This window comes from Vigna unguiculata, chromosome 9 (genome assembly GCF_037176805.1).
Source record: "Vigna unguiculata cultivar grain cowpea cultivar isolate G323 ecotype 2 chromosome 9, ASM3717680v1, whole genome shotgun sequence".
NCBI lineage: Eukaryota > Viridiplantae > Streptophyta > Magnoliopsida > Fabales > Fabaceae > Vigna > Vigna unguiculata.
The window spans coordinates 37,684,419-37,699,247 of NC_140800.1; the positions used below are offsets into that span (position 1 = coordinate 37,684,419).

The 14,829-nt window shown below is 30.5% G+C and overlaps 2 protein-coding genes across 2 annotated transcripts; both read left to right on the plus strand.

Annotated features, from left to right (window-relative positions):
- The first annotated feature begins 2,738 nt into the window (after positions 1-2,738).
- Positions 2,739-4,609, plus strand: LOC114163069 (ethylene-responsive transcription factor RAP2-4). The gene has a single exon (XM_028047132.2). The coding sequence runs from the start codon at positions 3,277-3,279 to the stop codon at positions 4,321-4,323; it is 1,047 nt and encodes a 348-aa protein (XP_027902933.1). The 5' UTR covers positions 2,739-3,276; the 3' UTR covers positions 4,324-4,609.
- A 7,883-nt stretch (positions 4,610-12,492) lies between these two features.
- LOC114195987 (NDR1/HIN1-like protein 13) lies at positions 12,493-13,594 on the plus strand. Its single transcript, XM_028086452.2, has one exon. The coding sequence runs from the start codon at positions 12,711-12,713 to the stop codon at positions 13,431-13,433; it is 723 nt and encodes a 240-aa protein (XP_027942253.1). The 5' UTR covers positions 12,493-12,710; the 3' UTR covers positions 13,434-13,594.
- The last annotated feature ends 1,235 nt before the right edge of the window (positions 13,595-14,829 follow it).

Genomic DNA, 14,829 nt, shown 5'->3' on the forward strand with positions numbered 1-14,829 from the left:
TAAAATCAGATGTCTCTACTTCTTCTTTATTTATTAATGGTTATTCTTTTATCTGTTCTGATATATTTCACTTTATTTTTAATAAATATAATTCTAATATATATATATATATATATATATATATATATTAACTTAATATATAAAGGGGATTCCCCTTTTTGTGTCCACTTTTCAAAATACCGATTTTACCCTTTAAATATAACAATTTATTAAATTTTAAAAAATTGACCGTTACTTTTACAAACTTTTTATAAAATCAGATGTCTCTGTTTCTTCTCTTCTTCTTTATTTATCAATGGTTATTCTTTTATCTGTTTTGATATATTTTACTTTATTTTTAATAAATATAATTTTAAAATATATATTAACTTAATAATATTATAATATTATCACCTACTAATATAATATCACGCATTTTAAAAAATATATAGACACAGGCGCGATAGCGCCTGTGTTACGCTAGTATTAACTTAATAACATTATCATATTATCACCTACTAATATAATATCACGTATATTTAAAAAATATATACACACAGGCGCGATAGCGCCTGTGTTACGCTAGTAATAATAATAATAATAATAAGAACATATTAATTTTATCTATAAAGATAAAAGAATAATCTTATGTTTTAATCTATTAAAATATTTTATTTTATTACAGTTTTTACAAACTTTACTTTTAAATCCACTTTCAAATCTCTTGAAAGAAACATAAAAACATTACTCTCATATTTACTTCCCTTCAAATCTACTCAAATTCATTTGTTTACTCTCTCAAATCTATCTTCACAAGTGAACACACCAATTTATCTCAATTGTTTTAAATTATCTATCAATTTAAAGTTTCTTATTTATTTTAAATATTCGTCACTTTACAGTTAAAATGATAATATATGTCTTTATTATATTTTTATCTGACAAATATTAACGATCATCATTAAAAATAGATTAAAAAAATAAATACTACCATTAAAATTATTATTAATACCCTTTAACAAATATTTTAATGCATGCCAAAATATAATTTTATAAAAGTATATTATTTGTAACATTTTTGAGATACTAATTTGTTCCAGAAAAGTGTAAAATAATCTTAGACCGAAAATAAAAAGGAAGAAGTATTTTTACCTTAACTAAATGATTCACTTAAGCCAAAATAATCATCTCCCTTGACCATGAGTGTAACACTTTTATTTATAGGGAATAAAATTGGTTACAAATGTTACATATATACATAATCAGATAACGCATAATATCTACCAAATAACAACTAAAATATTTCCTTAAATAACAATTAGAAAATTTTCCTAAATAATAACTAAGATATCTTCTCAAATATCTTCTTAACCATACATAATCTAAGATTCTTTTAGGAGAGTGACATCCTCACGAATTCTTGCAATAAGTTCGGTTTATTATTACTCTAGCCTCGACTTTTTGGCGACACAACATTTCATCTCTGTTAATCATCAATCTACCGTTGACTTTGTGATGACACAATCTACATCTCTGCTCATCATCAATCTATTGTCGGCTTTGTGACGACACAATCTACATCTCTGCTCATCATCAATCAATCATCGACTTGGTAAGGACATAACTCTACATCTTTACTCCTCATCAACCTATCGTCGATTTGGTAACGACACAACTCTACATCTCTACTTCTCATCAACCTATCACCAGCTATATATCGACGTGCTATTTCTGGTGAGGTACATAATTAATGAAATTATGTCTATTTTCATATTGAAATGTTTTTTTTTTTCAAAGAAACGTTTGAATAGAAGGGTTGAATTGTCGTAATATTTAATGTAAGAATAATAATTGAAATTGCGTGAGAAAGGAAGATAACGTGCATCATGTCTGTTGGGTAGGCTTACCCCGTTATTCGATTCCGTGCGTCTAGACTCTTCACTTACTCTTCTGTTTGGTTCATAACACAGTAATGCAACCTAATTCTTGTCCTACTTACCAGAGAACTTTCCAGTCTCATCTATCATTGAAGAAATTAATAAAACTATGCAATGTTTTAGTACGATAGTTGGTTCAATTGTTAATTAAAAAACCCAATACAAAGTAGTAGAAATATTAGATTAAATTAAACGACCATCCATTATCTTGGCCACAAGCAAAAGAGAAAAGAAACGGCTCTCCACTTCTGAATTGGAACACTGACTCCATCCTCATAATCTATACATTATCTTCTTCTCATCTCTCATTACTTATCTCAATACTCACTTAAACAATTGTTTGTTTTAAACTCCAACTGATAGTGATTTTCATAAAACTACTAATATATGCAGCAGTTCATACTTCCGAGCTAATTAAACTAAACGGAATAGTAAAGTAAGCGTACAATGGAGGCAATAGAAAAAAAAAAATTAAGAGAAGGATGGCATGGAATTTAGAATTCAAAAACTATAGAGGATAAGTAGTTGGACTGAACGCGCACTAAATACGGTCAACACGTTTACAGACAAGGCCAAAGAAAATGACAACGTAAAAGAGACCGACAGCTGACGGTTTCGAGCGGGCACGTGTCCTTAACAACTTCTGAGGGACGCGTGTTGTTATCTGATTGGATAGTTCCGTAATCAATGTGGGTGGGTCTTACGTCATGGCCTGCAATTTGCTGAAACTAACCACTGGTTACGACAGCGATAATTAGGGGATTGATTAAGAGATTAAGAATAGTAATCAAAGTGATAGGGTGCTATATAACAGAGAGAGAGGCTGTAACGCAGAACCAAGAGTGGCGAGAGGCATTCACAGATATTTTTTTTTTCTCTACATTTTCTTCAGAGCTTTCAGTGTTTTGTGGTTCATCTTTCTTCTCCTTCTCCCCCCCTCTGCAACACCCCGCTTCTCTGAATCCCTTTCTGTTAATCATCTGTCTTTCAAGCTAAGATTTTCGGGTTTGTCTTTTAACTCACTAAGAAGCAAACTTAGAAGGATTTCTCGAAAGCCAGGTGTTTTCAGAATCGAGATCCAGGTTTTACTGTCAAAATTCGCTTGTAAAATTTTGATCCCCTCCCCCATTTTTTTTTCCCTTTGAAACTAGCAAAGAGGGTTATTTTTGATCCCTCGAAGTTTAATCTGATTTTAAGACCCCGGACCGAGGAGGTTGTCTATTTGAAATCTCCTTCATCCTTTCTTTGTAGAAAAAGTTTTTTTTTTTTTTTTTTTAGTTTTATCTTTGTTTTTGAGATCCGGTGTATTAATTAACCACCTGTTCTTCAGTTTTAGAAAGACGCAGGTTGAATTGATCTGATGGCAGCCATGATGGGTTTTTACAGCAGCACCGAGTTTCAACTTCCCTCAGATCCGTTCAGGGGTGAACTAATGGAAGTTCTTGAACCTTTTATGAAAAGTCCTTCCTCAACCCCTTCCTTTTCTTCTTCACCCCCTTCTACTTCTTACTCTCCTTCTCCCATCTACTTCCCCTCCTCACCCTCCTTCCCTATTATGTACTCAAACAACTGCTCCGCATCGATGACCCATGCTTTTGCCGACGGGTTATCCCAATCCAACACCCAAAACATCATAGGCTTCGCGCAAGGACAACCAACGTCTCTTCTCGGCCTCAACCACCTAACCCCCTCTCAGATCTCTCAGATCCAGACTCAAATCCAGATCCAGAGCCAGCACCACCAGAATCCCAACACCCTCAACTTCCTCGGGACCAAGCCCATCCCCATGAAGCACGTGGGCATGCCTCTCAAGCCCACGAAGCTCTACCGAGGGGTGCGGCAGAGGCACTGGGGGAAGTGGGTGGCTGAGATCAGACTCCCCAAGAATCGGACCAGGCTCTGGCTCGGGACATTCGATACCGCCGAGGAAGCCGCTCTGGCGTACGACAAGGCCGCGTACAAACTCCGAGGTGACTTCGCCAGGCTTAACTTCCCCAACCTCCGCCACCAGGGTTCCTCGGTGGGCGGAGGGTTTGGGGAGTACAAGCCGCTCCATTCCTCCGTTGACGCCAAGCTTCAGGCCATATGTGAAGGCCTGGCTGAGATGCAGAAACAGGGGAAGACCGAAAAGCCTCAGGGTTCGTCGAAGAGGTCGCGATCCAAAGTGGCTCCTCCGGCAGAGAAGGCTGATTCTGACAAGGTTTCGGACGACAAGACCATCAACAACTGCTGCAAGGTGGAAGCTTCGTCGTCTCCTGTTACGACTGAGAGCGAGAGTTCCGAAGGTTCTTCGCCTCTGTCGGATCTGACGTTTGCTGACGTGAGCGAGCCTCAGTGGGAAGGTGATTCGGATACTTTTAATCTCCACAAGTACCCCTCTTATGAGATCGACTGGGATTCTCTGTGACGAAGTGTTCGGAAATTTGAAGTCTATGTTTATGTATTGAAGCGTCGTGTAGTCTATAGTATATTTGTAGGTGTTAGTGTCTCTTTCAGGTGGCCACTGCAATGGAGTTTTTGGCAATTGCAGGGCTAGTTTTAGTTAAATTACTATTCTGTCAATATCTTGTATAATCTCTATCTACCTTGGGTCAGAGCTGAATTTTTTCTTGCTTGACCTGGGAGAATTAGTCCAGTTATGTTTCAAGTCTTACTTAATGGAATTATGATATGAATATTGTAGCTGTGATCAATCTACTTGCCTTTCACCTTATAAAATATGTGGAGCTTATTGTGCTATATCGGTTCAGTTTGGGTGGTGATGGTTGGTTCTCTATAAAACAAATCGTATTCTAAAATGCTTGCACGATCGCTATTCAACATCCATCCGATTGAGATAAATAAATCCATGTTAATGCCCTGCCGTCACAGATAATCTTTAACGAGGATCTTGGCGCTGTAGTTTTAACCTTTATTTCAAATTTAACAAGGCAGCAACAATACATAAATACCCTTTATTTTATTCTATAAATATTATCATCACTTTAGAATTATTTTTTTCCAGATTTTATAAGGATTTGTTCATCTTTTCTTAAATGATGGAAAACAAAATAAGTTTATTTTATTAAATTTTGTTTTAAAGGATGTTTCTTAAATATACGGGGTTATGGATTTTGTATATGATCTTATAAGACAAATATGAATATTCATAAGTTTAGAATTATAAGGGTATTTTGAGTCATAAGAGAATTTATTTGAAAGCCTAGATATAAATTAAAAATAATTAAAACTATATATTATTATTATCATAATATTATGCTTTTCCTTGCTAAATTATATATATTAAAAAGTTAAGGGTTTAAGTTCAAGAGGAAAACTTCAAAAACAGTTTCATACCTTTCATTTTCAATTCATAAAAAAATTAGTGTGAAGAGTTTTACCATACGATCCGATATTATCTTTAAAGTAAGCTCAAGTTTCTATATATTTTTATATAACTAATATGCTTTTTTTATACATGCAATTCTCTAAATTGTGCATAAATTTTTTGCTAGATGAAACTCTATCATGTTATGATTCTAAAATCATGTTATGATAATTGATCGGACTTTTTGTTTTGTATCTATAATAATATTAAGTGGTGGAATTGTAAAAAAAAGAACAATTATAAGTGTATTTTATAAGGTAAAGATAGCTAAATTTTTTTAAATTTGATAGACATATTGATGAATTTAAATACTAGGTATGAATATTGTAGTTGCGGGTTGACTTAAATACGAGAAAGTTGAAAAATCATTGTGAAAAGTATTCTAGTTTGAGATGTGAAATTGATAGAGGCTTTTAATGCTGTAAAATTGTGGATTTTTGAGTATAAGTGGAAATTGTGGATTTTTCAGTGAAAATATATGATTGGGAATATGTTGAATTGATGAGTTGTTTGAAAACATGGCATACGGGTCAATTCTTGAGATTTGTAAGAATGGAGAAGGGAGAATCAACTTTAGTGTCATAGTAATAAATGTGGCATATTAGGTTCCTTAAGAACATTGTATGTGTGGAAATGTTGTAAATTGAGGATAGGAATGAGAAAAAATATGATGTGATGAGAAAGTCCTAAATTTTCAGAAAACTGATTTGTATGTAGAATTGTCCCTAGAGGCTGTCAGGTTACTAGGGCCCAATGCACCCCAACCCATCACCCTTCTCCGTCCATTCATACTGGGTGGGTTGTTGCTAGTGGGAATCGAACCCCCAACCTGACCTTTAACACCTCTGGCTCACCAGCAGATGCTACCAGTTTCTTTGCTTATCAAAAATTATATTTATCATTATGTTGTATTATGTATTAAAAGAAAAAAATATGAATAAATTTCGTACAATAAAATTTTATTACTAAAAAGCTAAATTATAAGTAGAGTATCTATTATAGAGTTCATTTTACAAACTCAGTTATCTTTCTAGAATGTAGGATTACTAGTGACAATTAGCATGTTATGGTTGTCACATTAGCTATTTCCAATGGGAGATGCTAATATAGGATGAGGTAAAGTGTATTGAAGAGGACTTGTGATGTGGGACTATCCTGATTCTATTATTATCTAACTCACACAAAAGATGATAACTATGTGGTGAGAGTCAAACATATTTCATAGAGTATGTAATATGATATATATGAAAGAGGATCATACTTAGAGAGCTAGTGAAGTTAACCCTATCCTTGGATGAGATATATGATGTTCCACTTGAGTTATTCTTATATAGAAGGAGGAGAGGAGAGTCAATATGATAGATGCAAAGTCTTACGAGTCCATACAGTATACTAGTATTCTTAAAGCAGAAGTCTATAAATTTATCTGTAGTTTGATGCTTGGACTTTAGTTAACCGGCTTTAATAAGATTTTCGTGTAAGTTATGATATTTTTACAATTATAGATTATTTTTGTGATAATTAGTTCATCCTGACAATCTGTATCTTTTGTTTATCTTATTCTTGCGATGATCATATATCGTGTATATACGGGAGTTAGGAACTGATGGGGAGTAGCAATGGAGTTGAAGCTAGCCACTGATAAAGTAGTATAGGAATGTGTTAGAGAATATATATTATCCTATTGAAAGATTGTATTAAGTTTTTAGTTCCAATTTTGAAGTATTTATGATTTATGTTAACCACATGTTGAGATGAACAATTATTCAACTTAAGAATTAAATTGTAAGTCAGTTTAATTATAATTATTGATGTTATTATTGAGTTATAATCTTAATTATAACTACTATGAGGATGATTAGAAAAATAGGGTTATAACAATTTATGCATAAAGAAACAAACCTTAACATATATGAAGATCTTGACTTCCCAAATATGAGTTTGGTAAATATTTTATGGAGGAACGTTATTGGATGAAAATTATGAAATGTATACATTTTGAAAGTGTCAAAGATATGAAATTCAAGCTGTGAAATTGATACTTGTCTATATAGTTTAGAAATTATGAAATTTTGATTTTGATATTAAGGTTATTGAAAAGTATATTGTGATGTGGACAATTTGAAGTTTGAATAGATGAAAACATTGTTAACAAAATTGATTGGTTTCAGTTTGAATTTGGTTTCAATTTAAGTTAGATAGTGATGAAATATATATATATATATATATATATATATATATATATATATATATATATATATATATATATATATATATGACTTCAACGAGGGTAAACACTATTTTTGATTTTTTGAGTAATCTAAAAGTTGTATAATTGTAAATATTGAATTTAGATAAGTTTCATCCATGTTAGTCTTGTATGAATTTGATTTTTTGGTAAGCGATGTATTTTCATTCAAACAAAGTTATAGTAAGAAATCAATAGTCACTTTCAGTTTCATTTTTATGAGTAAAAGATTTTTGCTCAAGTGAAAGAGCATAAATTTAACCTTTCACTATGATATATTTTTGTTCAAACAAAACAATTTTCACTCAAACTATTAAAATTTCTCTAAAGCCTTTTTTTTTTTTTGCATTTGTTGGTTTTTTGCTACTTAAATGTGAATATTAATTTCATAAGTAGAAATGAAATATTCACTATATACATCTTAGTGGAGATTTTTCTTATAATGAATTGTAAACATAATTATTTTCAGGGAGGGAACAATGTATTGAGATGTTTAGATAGGGTATTAAATTTGAGATTTTGTATGAGATATTCAGAATTCATGATATTAGACTCAAAGAGAAAATATTAAATGGTCATAGTAAGAAGATTCTTGTAGGTCATAAAGATTTACCTTATCACATAAGTAAAGTATTCTTATTATTTAACTTTGTTATGGTGGCAACTTATTGAAGGTAGTATGATAGTTGTAGATCTCACAATTTAATTCAATGCACGCCTATGATATTGATGTCTACGATTTATGACATGAGAGATAATTAATTAGACTCAGAGTTAGCGCTTAATTTTGATATATTCTTAAAAATTTATGGGATGTGTATCTGATGAACATTACTCTTGTTAATTTTAAGACAAAGTGTTTTTGTTTAAGTGGATTGAGAAAGTCTTAAGAAGATCCTTAGTGAACATTAAGATAATATTACTATTTAGATGTGAATGTTCTTTTCATGAGAGTCAAGAGAAAGAAGAGAGGACGAATCCAAAATAACAAAATAAAAAACATGACAAACAAACATAACAAGCATAAAAATGAAGTAAAATTAAGATGAAAAGAGAAGGGGATGGAAGAATGGGGAAGGAAGCACGTCACTTTGGAGGATGGACTAACTTAAAGATGAGTGGTGGTGTTGCCACTTGAACCTTGGTTCAAGATAAGACTTAGGGAGCTCAAGAACACTCAAATAGCACTCTAAAATGGTTGAAGCACTTTACTCTAATAAATGTCCAGCTATTTACAAGTGGAAAGAAGGTCCTCTTAAATAGGTTAGGAGAGGGACATTCTAGAAAAAAAATACAAAGATGAGAGATTATCCGACAAAAACACAAAATATCTTTCTAGAAGTCGATAGGGTGAATATTCTCGACTCATTACAAAATTATCAAAAAGTGAATCCTTTTCTCCATGTGTGCATGGGTCCTCACTTTCAAGATGCTTTCCTTTCCTACTTTCAAAGGGCGTTCTTAGAAAAATTAAGGGTGCTGTGAGTATATGAGTATACTCCCTTAGGCTAGACTCTTCCATGACCCTCCATTCTTCTAGAAAGGTGACAACCTCAAAAGAAGAGGTGCCACTAGCAATCCTACAAAACTCATGATAAAAAATAAGTCTAGAATTTATTTAAGATAAAAACTAAACAAACTAATAGAAGAAATGCTTATTCACTTTAAGCTTTTCTCTATCCTTAGTAGGATTTAGAGACTTATCATTATCATTGAGAATATATGAGTGGAGATTTGAATTGGTCTGTTTAAATATATAAAATTTGAAATACATTATTTAATATATACATATATATCTATATATATAGTTTTAAATTTAATTATTTTCATATTTGAATTACTAATTTACTATCATTTAGCTTTTGAATATAAGTATTAATGTGAACTTTAATAAGTGGGGAGGATTTTGACCAACTCAGGGAGTATTAGAAAAAAGAAACTTCATCAAAATACAATAACATTTGCTGAAAACATAAAGAACAGTGGAGAAACCCATTTGTTTCGAACTTTAAACTAAACACAAAAACAAATAAATAAATGAAAGGGAAAAAATGCATTGAGATAAGAAAAGGAATACAAATACACTACCTTTAATCAAATATCTAAAAGACAAATATTTTCCACTTAAAAAAACTTATTAAGATAAAAGCTAAAGCAAGAATATAAAACTCTTATGATGTGTTTGGACAGAGTATTATAATAAAACAATTCATTTTTTTAAGAAATTAGATTCGTCTGTAATGTTTTTTTTACAGAGAAATTAAAAAATATTTCAAATACAATATTTTTTTTAAGAATTTCAATTAGTTAAATTCGTAAAAATTCAAATACTCTATAGTTAAAATTTGAAATTCTTCTCACTTAATTTTAAATTTTAAACTCTCTAGTAGAGTTATCAATAGTCCATCCAAATACAAGTTTAGCCTCTCAAAAACCCACAATTTTGTTTTTCAATCTTCGAAGTGTGTTTTACAAATGTAAAATACTCTCATTTATTATGTTGGAGTTCAGTCTAAAGAAAAAAAAATAATAAGAAAATATAGTTAACTTTACTGGTTAAGAGTTAATTCCACTAAACATTATTAACACATATTAACCAAGAAAGTGCACAGGTAGTTCCTTAAAATTAGAGAGATTAATGATTACAAGTGAAAAACAATGATGGTATGAATAGAATGCACATGTGACACCAAAAGAGTTCTAATAGACACAAGAAGACTCTTTAAAGTTTGAAGGGACAGGTGAAGGAGTCCAATTAGCCCTATGCAAATGAAAATGACATTTGGAGGTTTTGAAAATCCGAGAGACATTCCTAATTTTTTAAAATTTAATTCAAAATTGCAAAGATTCTTTCATCAAGTTCTACCTTCTCCAAAATTTCTTTAAAATTAATAAATTAATCATATATAAATTCTCTAATCCCATCTTCCCAAATTTTAAATCTTCTTTTAATTAGTCTCCCTTAAAATACTTTTTTTTATCTTTATTTTGTTGTTTTTAGTTCTTTTAAGTTCGTCTCTTTTTTTCAACATCTTTATTTATATCAAATATTTTTTTTAATTTGTAATTAAATGGCCTAAATTCAATTTTTCAGATATAAAAAAATAAAAAACATATGTTATAGCCTGATTCTGTGACAAGTTGTACCAACTCAAATGCCAGATATACATATTTAGAATCCAACACAATGCAGTTAACAAAAATCCGTTTCAATTTATGAATGTTGGGTGTTTAGAAGAGAAAAATCCGTCTAGGACAATAGTTTTGTTGACAAGTATTAGTCATATTAATAATACAGTATTTTTTTTATCAACGACTTTTGTAAAATTAGATTTTCTATATTTGTCATATTATTTGCAGATTTGATCTTCTCTTACTCTATATCTTTTTCTTGTACAAAAATCGCTACAATTTGATGTGCAAATAATTTCAATAAATTTATATACTCTTTCTGCTCATATAATGTCAATGTATTTTAAGTTAACTTAAATATCTACCTTAATTAATTTCCAAATATTCGCATTGGTTCTTCTCTTGTTTCACAACTATACTTCAATTCTTATTAATAATGATTTTCTTTTTCGAAAACAGATTTTATATAATGATTTATGTAATTCATGATTTTCTTAAAATATATATTACCTTAACAAAATAATATGAGATGGAATAACATAATTATAATTATAGCAGTAAAACACAACAAAGCAAAAGGTTTTAGCTTTTCAATGTTTATAAAATTCAGTTTTCCGTTTTTTTTTAAAAGGAGTAAATTAGCACGTCATTTCATTTCTTAATATGCCTAGTTTTTTTTTTTTAAGAAAAATACTAGTATTTTTCTCTTACACTTTTCTAAAAATACATTTTTTTTTATTAATTAGGTAAAATTTAAGTGAGCGTACCCTCTCCTATTTTTAGTTGGTCCCCTTTTATAGGTATTTTTTAAAATCTATTAATTTGGAGTTTCCCTTTAAATAAATAAACTAAAGCACAAATCATAATTAAAACGTACTCCATATTTGTGTGAATTGAGTTTAGTTGTAAATTGACTTCAGAGTGAGCCTTATCAATGTTGTCTGTGCAACCTTATCTCATATAAAGGGGATGCATTTTTATGATTTTTTTTGCAATTGTTTACTTCATTATGAGACAAATAATTCTTTTTAGCCGCAAGCATATACTTGCTAAAATAAAAATGAGATAAAATAAGAATAAATATTGAATAATTTAAAATATATTTAAATTTAGGAAAAATAATTGTATCTGTTATTTTTAATAGTAAATGTTGTGACGTGTTAAATGTGTATAATGTTAGAATTGCTCTTATAATTAATCCCTTTCCCCCCAATGGTTTAGTCAGGCATATATATTCACCTTTGCCTTTTTCTTTCTTACTTTAGAGAATTTATTCCTATGTTACTTGTAACATCATGAATCGTGCAAATTAATATTAATAATTAGTTAAATTTATCTCATTGTCATCCTTTGTTAGATTGGTACATATTAAAGGATTACATTTATTTATCACAGAACCTGAATATATGATTCTATTTTTTTTTTCTTTCTTGGTAAAGCTTATCTTTACTCTTTCACAGATAAATGGTGTGTGATGCAAAACCATCACACAATCAAATCCAGAGATAAGAAGATAGTTAAGCGAGGATAAAATCTGTTCAAAACAAAGGAAACCACACTTTTTGAAATTTGTTTATCACTAGCTGTTTCTTTTTTTCACGTAGTATGTGTTCTTTGGTCCACGTCACATCTAATTATTGACGGTGATTCAGATAATCGGCCAACAAATGATGAAACAAAATGTCGTAAATAAAAAATTGGGTTGGTTTTATTGGGCTTTTGGTGGGCTGACTGAAATATTGGGCCTTTTTGTTATTTTAGAAAAAATGACTAAAGTAGAAGAAAGTTAAAAAGATGTAATTGTTGTTTATGCATGGATGGATGTAGGTTGGTTGAAGTGAGAGGAAGTTGAGGCGTTAAAACTAGAAATGATAACCAAGTTTATCTCTGAATCGCACGTTATGGCCTTGGGTGCATGAGGGCACAGAGACAAGTTGAGTTTGACGTTCCCGTGCGAAGCACCCACCCACCGCCCTACCTCTCTAACAACGTTCACAATTTCTGCAATTCCGTTTTCTTGTGACCACCCACCGCTCCTCATATTGTGATGGAGGAGCGGTTGCCGCCTGCGCCGTCGTTGCCACCAGAATCTCCTCCGGAGAAAAATGATCTAAACACGTACGTTGTCCGAGTCCCGAAAGATCAAGTGTACCGTTTTCCACCCCCCGAGAATGCTCGGCTGGCGGAGCAACATCAAGCCTCTACCCCTAAGCAGGCGAAAACGTCACGTTGCTGCTTGTGTTGCATAGTAGTCTCCATCGTCATCTTAGTCCTTCTTATTGTTCTGGGAGGCATTTTAGGTGGAATTTTTTCCATGTTACTCTCACCAAAGGACCCTCAGTTTTTGGTGGAACGCTTTACGGTGGGAGACACCAATCACTCATACATCATCACTTTAAATGTTCACAATCCAAATGCAGACGTAGGCATTTCTTATAAAAATAATAGCAGCGTGAGCCTCTCTTTAGATGGGAAGCAGATCGCGAAAGGAGAGTACCCAGGTATGTATGTAGACCATCTCGATTCGACATCGCTTGGTGTTCCTTTGAAAGGATCAACAACTCCTAAGAAGGTGAAGGAAAGCATGAGTAATACCAAAAAAAAGGTGCCTCTTACATTCTCCACAGCCATTCGCTCTCGAGCACGAATGAAAATGGGCTTGTTGAGAAGTGGGACAATGACTTTCGACGTTTCTTGCATGTTCAAGTTAGATACGTTGGTAAATTCCACTCGCATTCTCTCTCAACAATGCCAAACTAAACGACACTAACTAGCTCTTTTCCTTCTCAACCTTTTTTTTTTTCTTTCTTTTCATTTCTTTTTTTACCCGTTAGTCATGGCCCCATGGCCCCAGGATTAATTATGTGTATAACTTCTAAATACTTGTTATTCTTCTTGCATATATTAATAGAATATTCTCTCTTTTTATTAAACTACCTCTTCATTTCATATGTGGAAATAATATCCAATTTTTATGATCCAATCCATTTATTCTGTGATTCAATCAATTTAATTAGGGCTGGACATAATTTACTAAACTATACTAAACTATAGTTAATTGTACTATATTAAACTAAAATATACTAAACTATTCATAATAATAATTGAACTGTACTATAAAATAGTTCAGTTTTAAGAAACTAAACTTATGTTAAGTTAACTAAGTTAACTATTGAACTATAGTATATTGAAAGAGCAAAATACCTCAAATAAAATATTAGTATTAGGATAAGAATTGGACTTATGTGTTTTATATCTTACCTTCTATTCTTTCTCTTTCATATTGAAATATTTATTTTATTTTGTCTTAACTTTTTTCTTTACTCTTTCTTTGAGAAAAATATAAAATATTTATAATTAATTTATTAAAAAAAATTATAAATTAATTCAATATCTTATTTTATTTTGAATGAATTTTATTATGTAATGTTATTTTTATGTTATGATTTTACAGAAGTTATTTTTAAAAATTAAATTCTGTGACAGCTAACATTTTTATAATTTTTTATTTATATTAAAGTTTTTTGTAAATTAAATATTGAAATTAGTATAATAAATATAAATATTGGTACTAACGTATTTTTTATTTTAAAATCTTATGTAATATTATTTTTTAGTTTTAAAATATTTATTATGTGGCATCAACTTTTTTAAAGAGAATTTATTTCAAAAAATTCTTAAAATATTAATTTTAGAACTTCATAAAATTTCTATAACATTTTTCACACAAATATTAATGAATACAAATGTTAAAAAAAATATTAATTTTGAGAATTTTCTAAAATAAATCCTTTTAAAAATTTTTGCGCAACATAATAAACATCGTAAAACTAAAAAGTAATATTACATAAAATTTTAAAATATAAAAAATAAGTTAATACCAATATTTATATTTATTATATTAATTTTAATATTTTAATTACATTTTAAGTTACGAAAAACTTTAATATAAATAAAAAAATTATAAAAATGTTAATTGGTGTATTGAAGTATGATGCATATTTCAAGTATTATTTTCTAAGCATTTTCAAATTATAAACTTTAGATTATTATTGTGTAGTACAATCATATGTATTTAGTGCAATTCGATTCAAAATAGTGTAATTCAGTTCAAAAATAGTGCAATTCAATTCAAAATCAATGCAATCCGATTCAAAAATAGTACA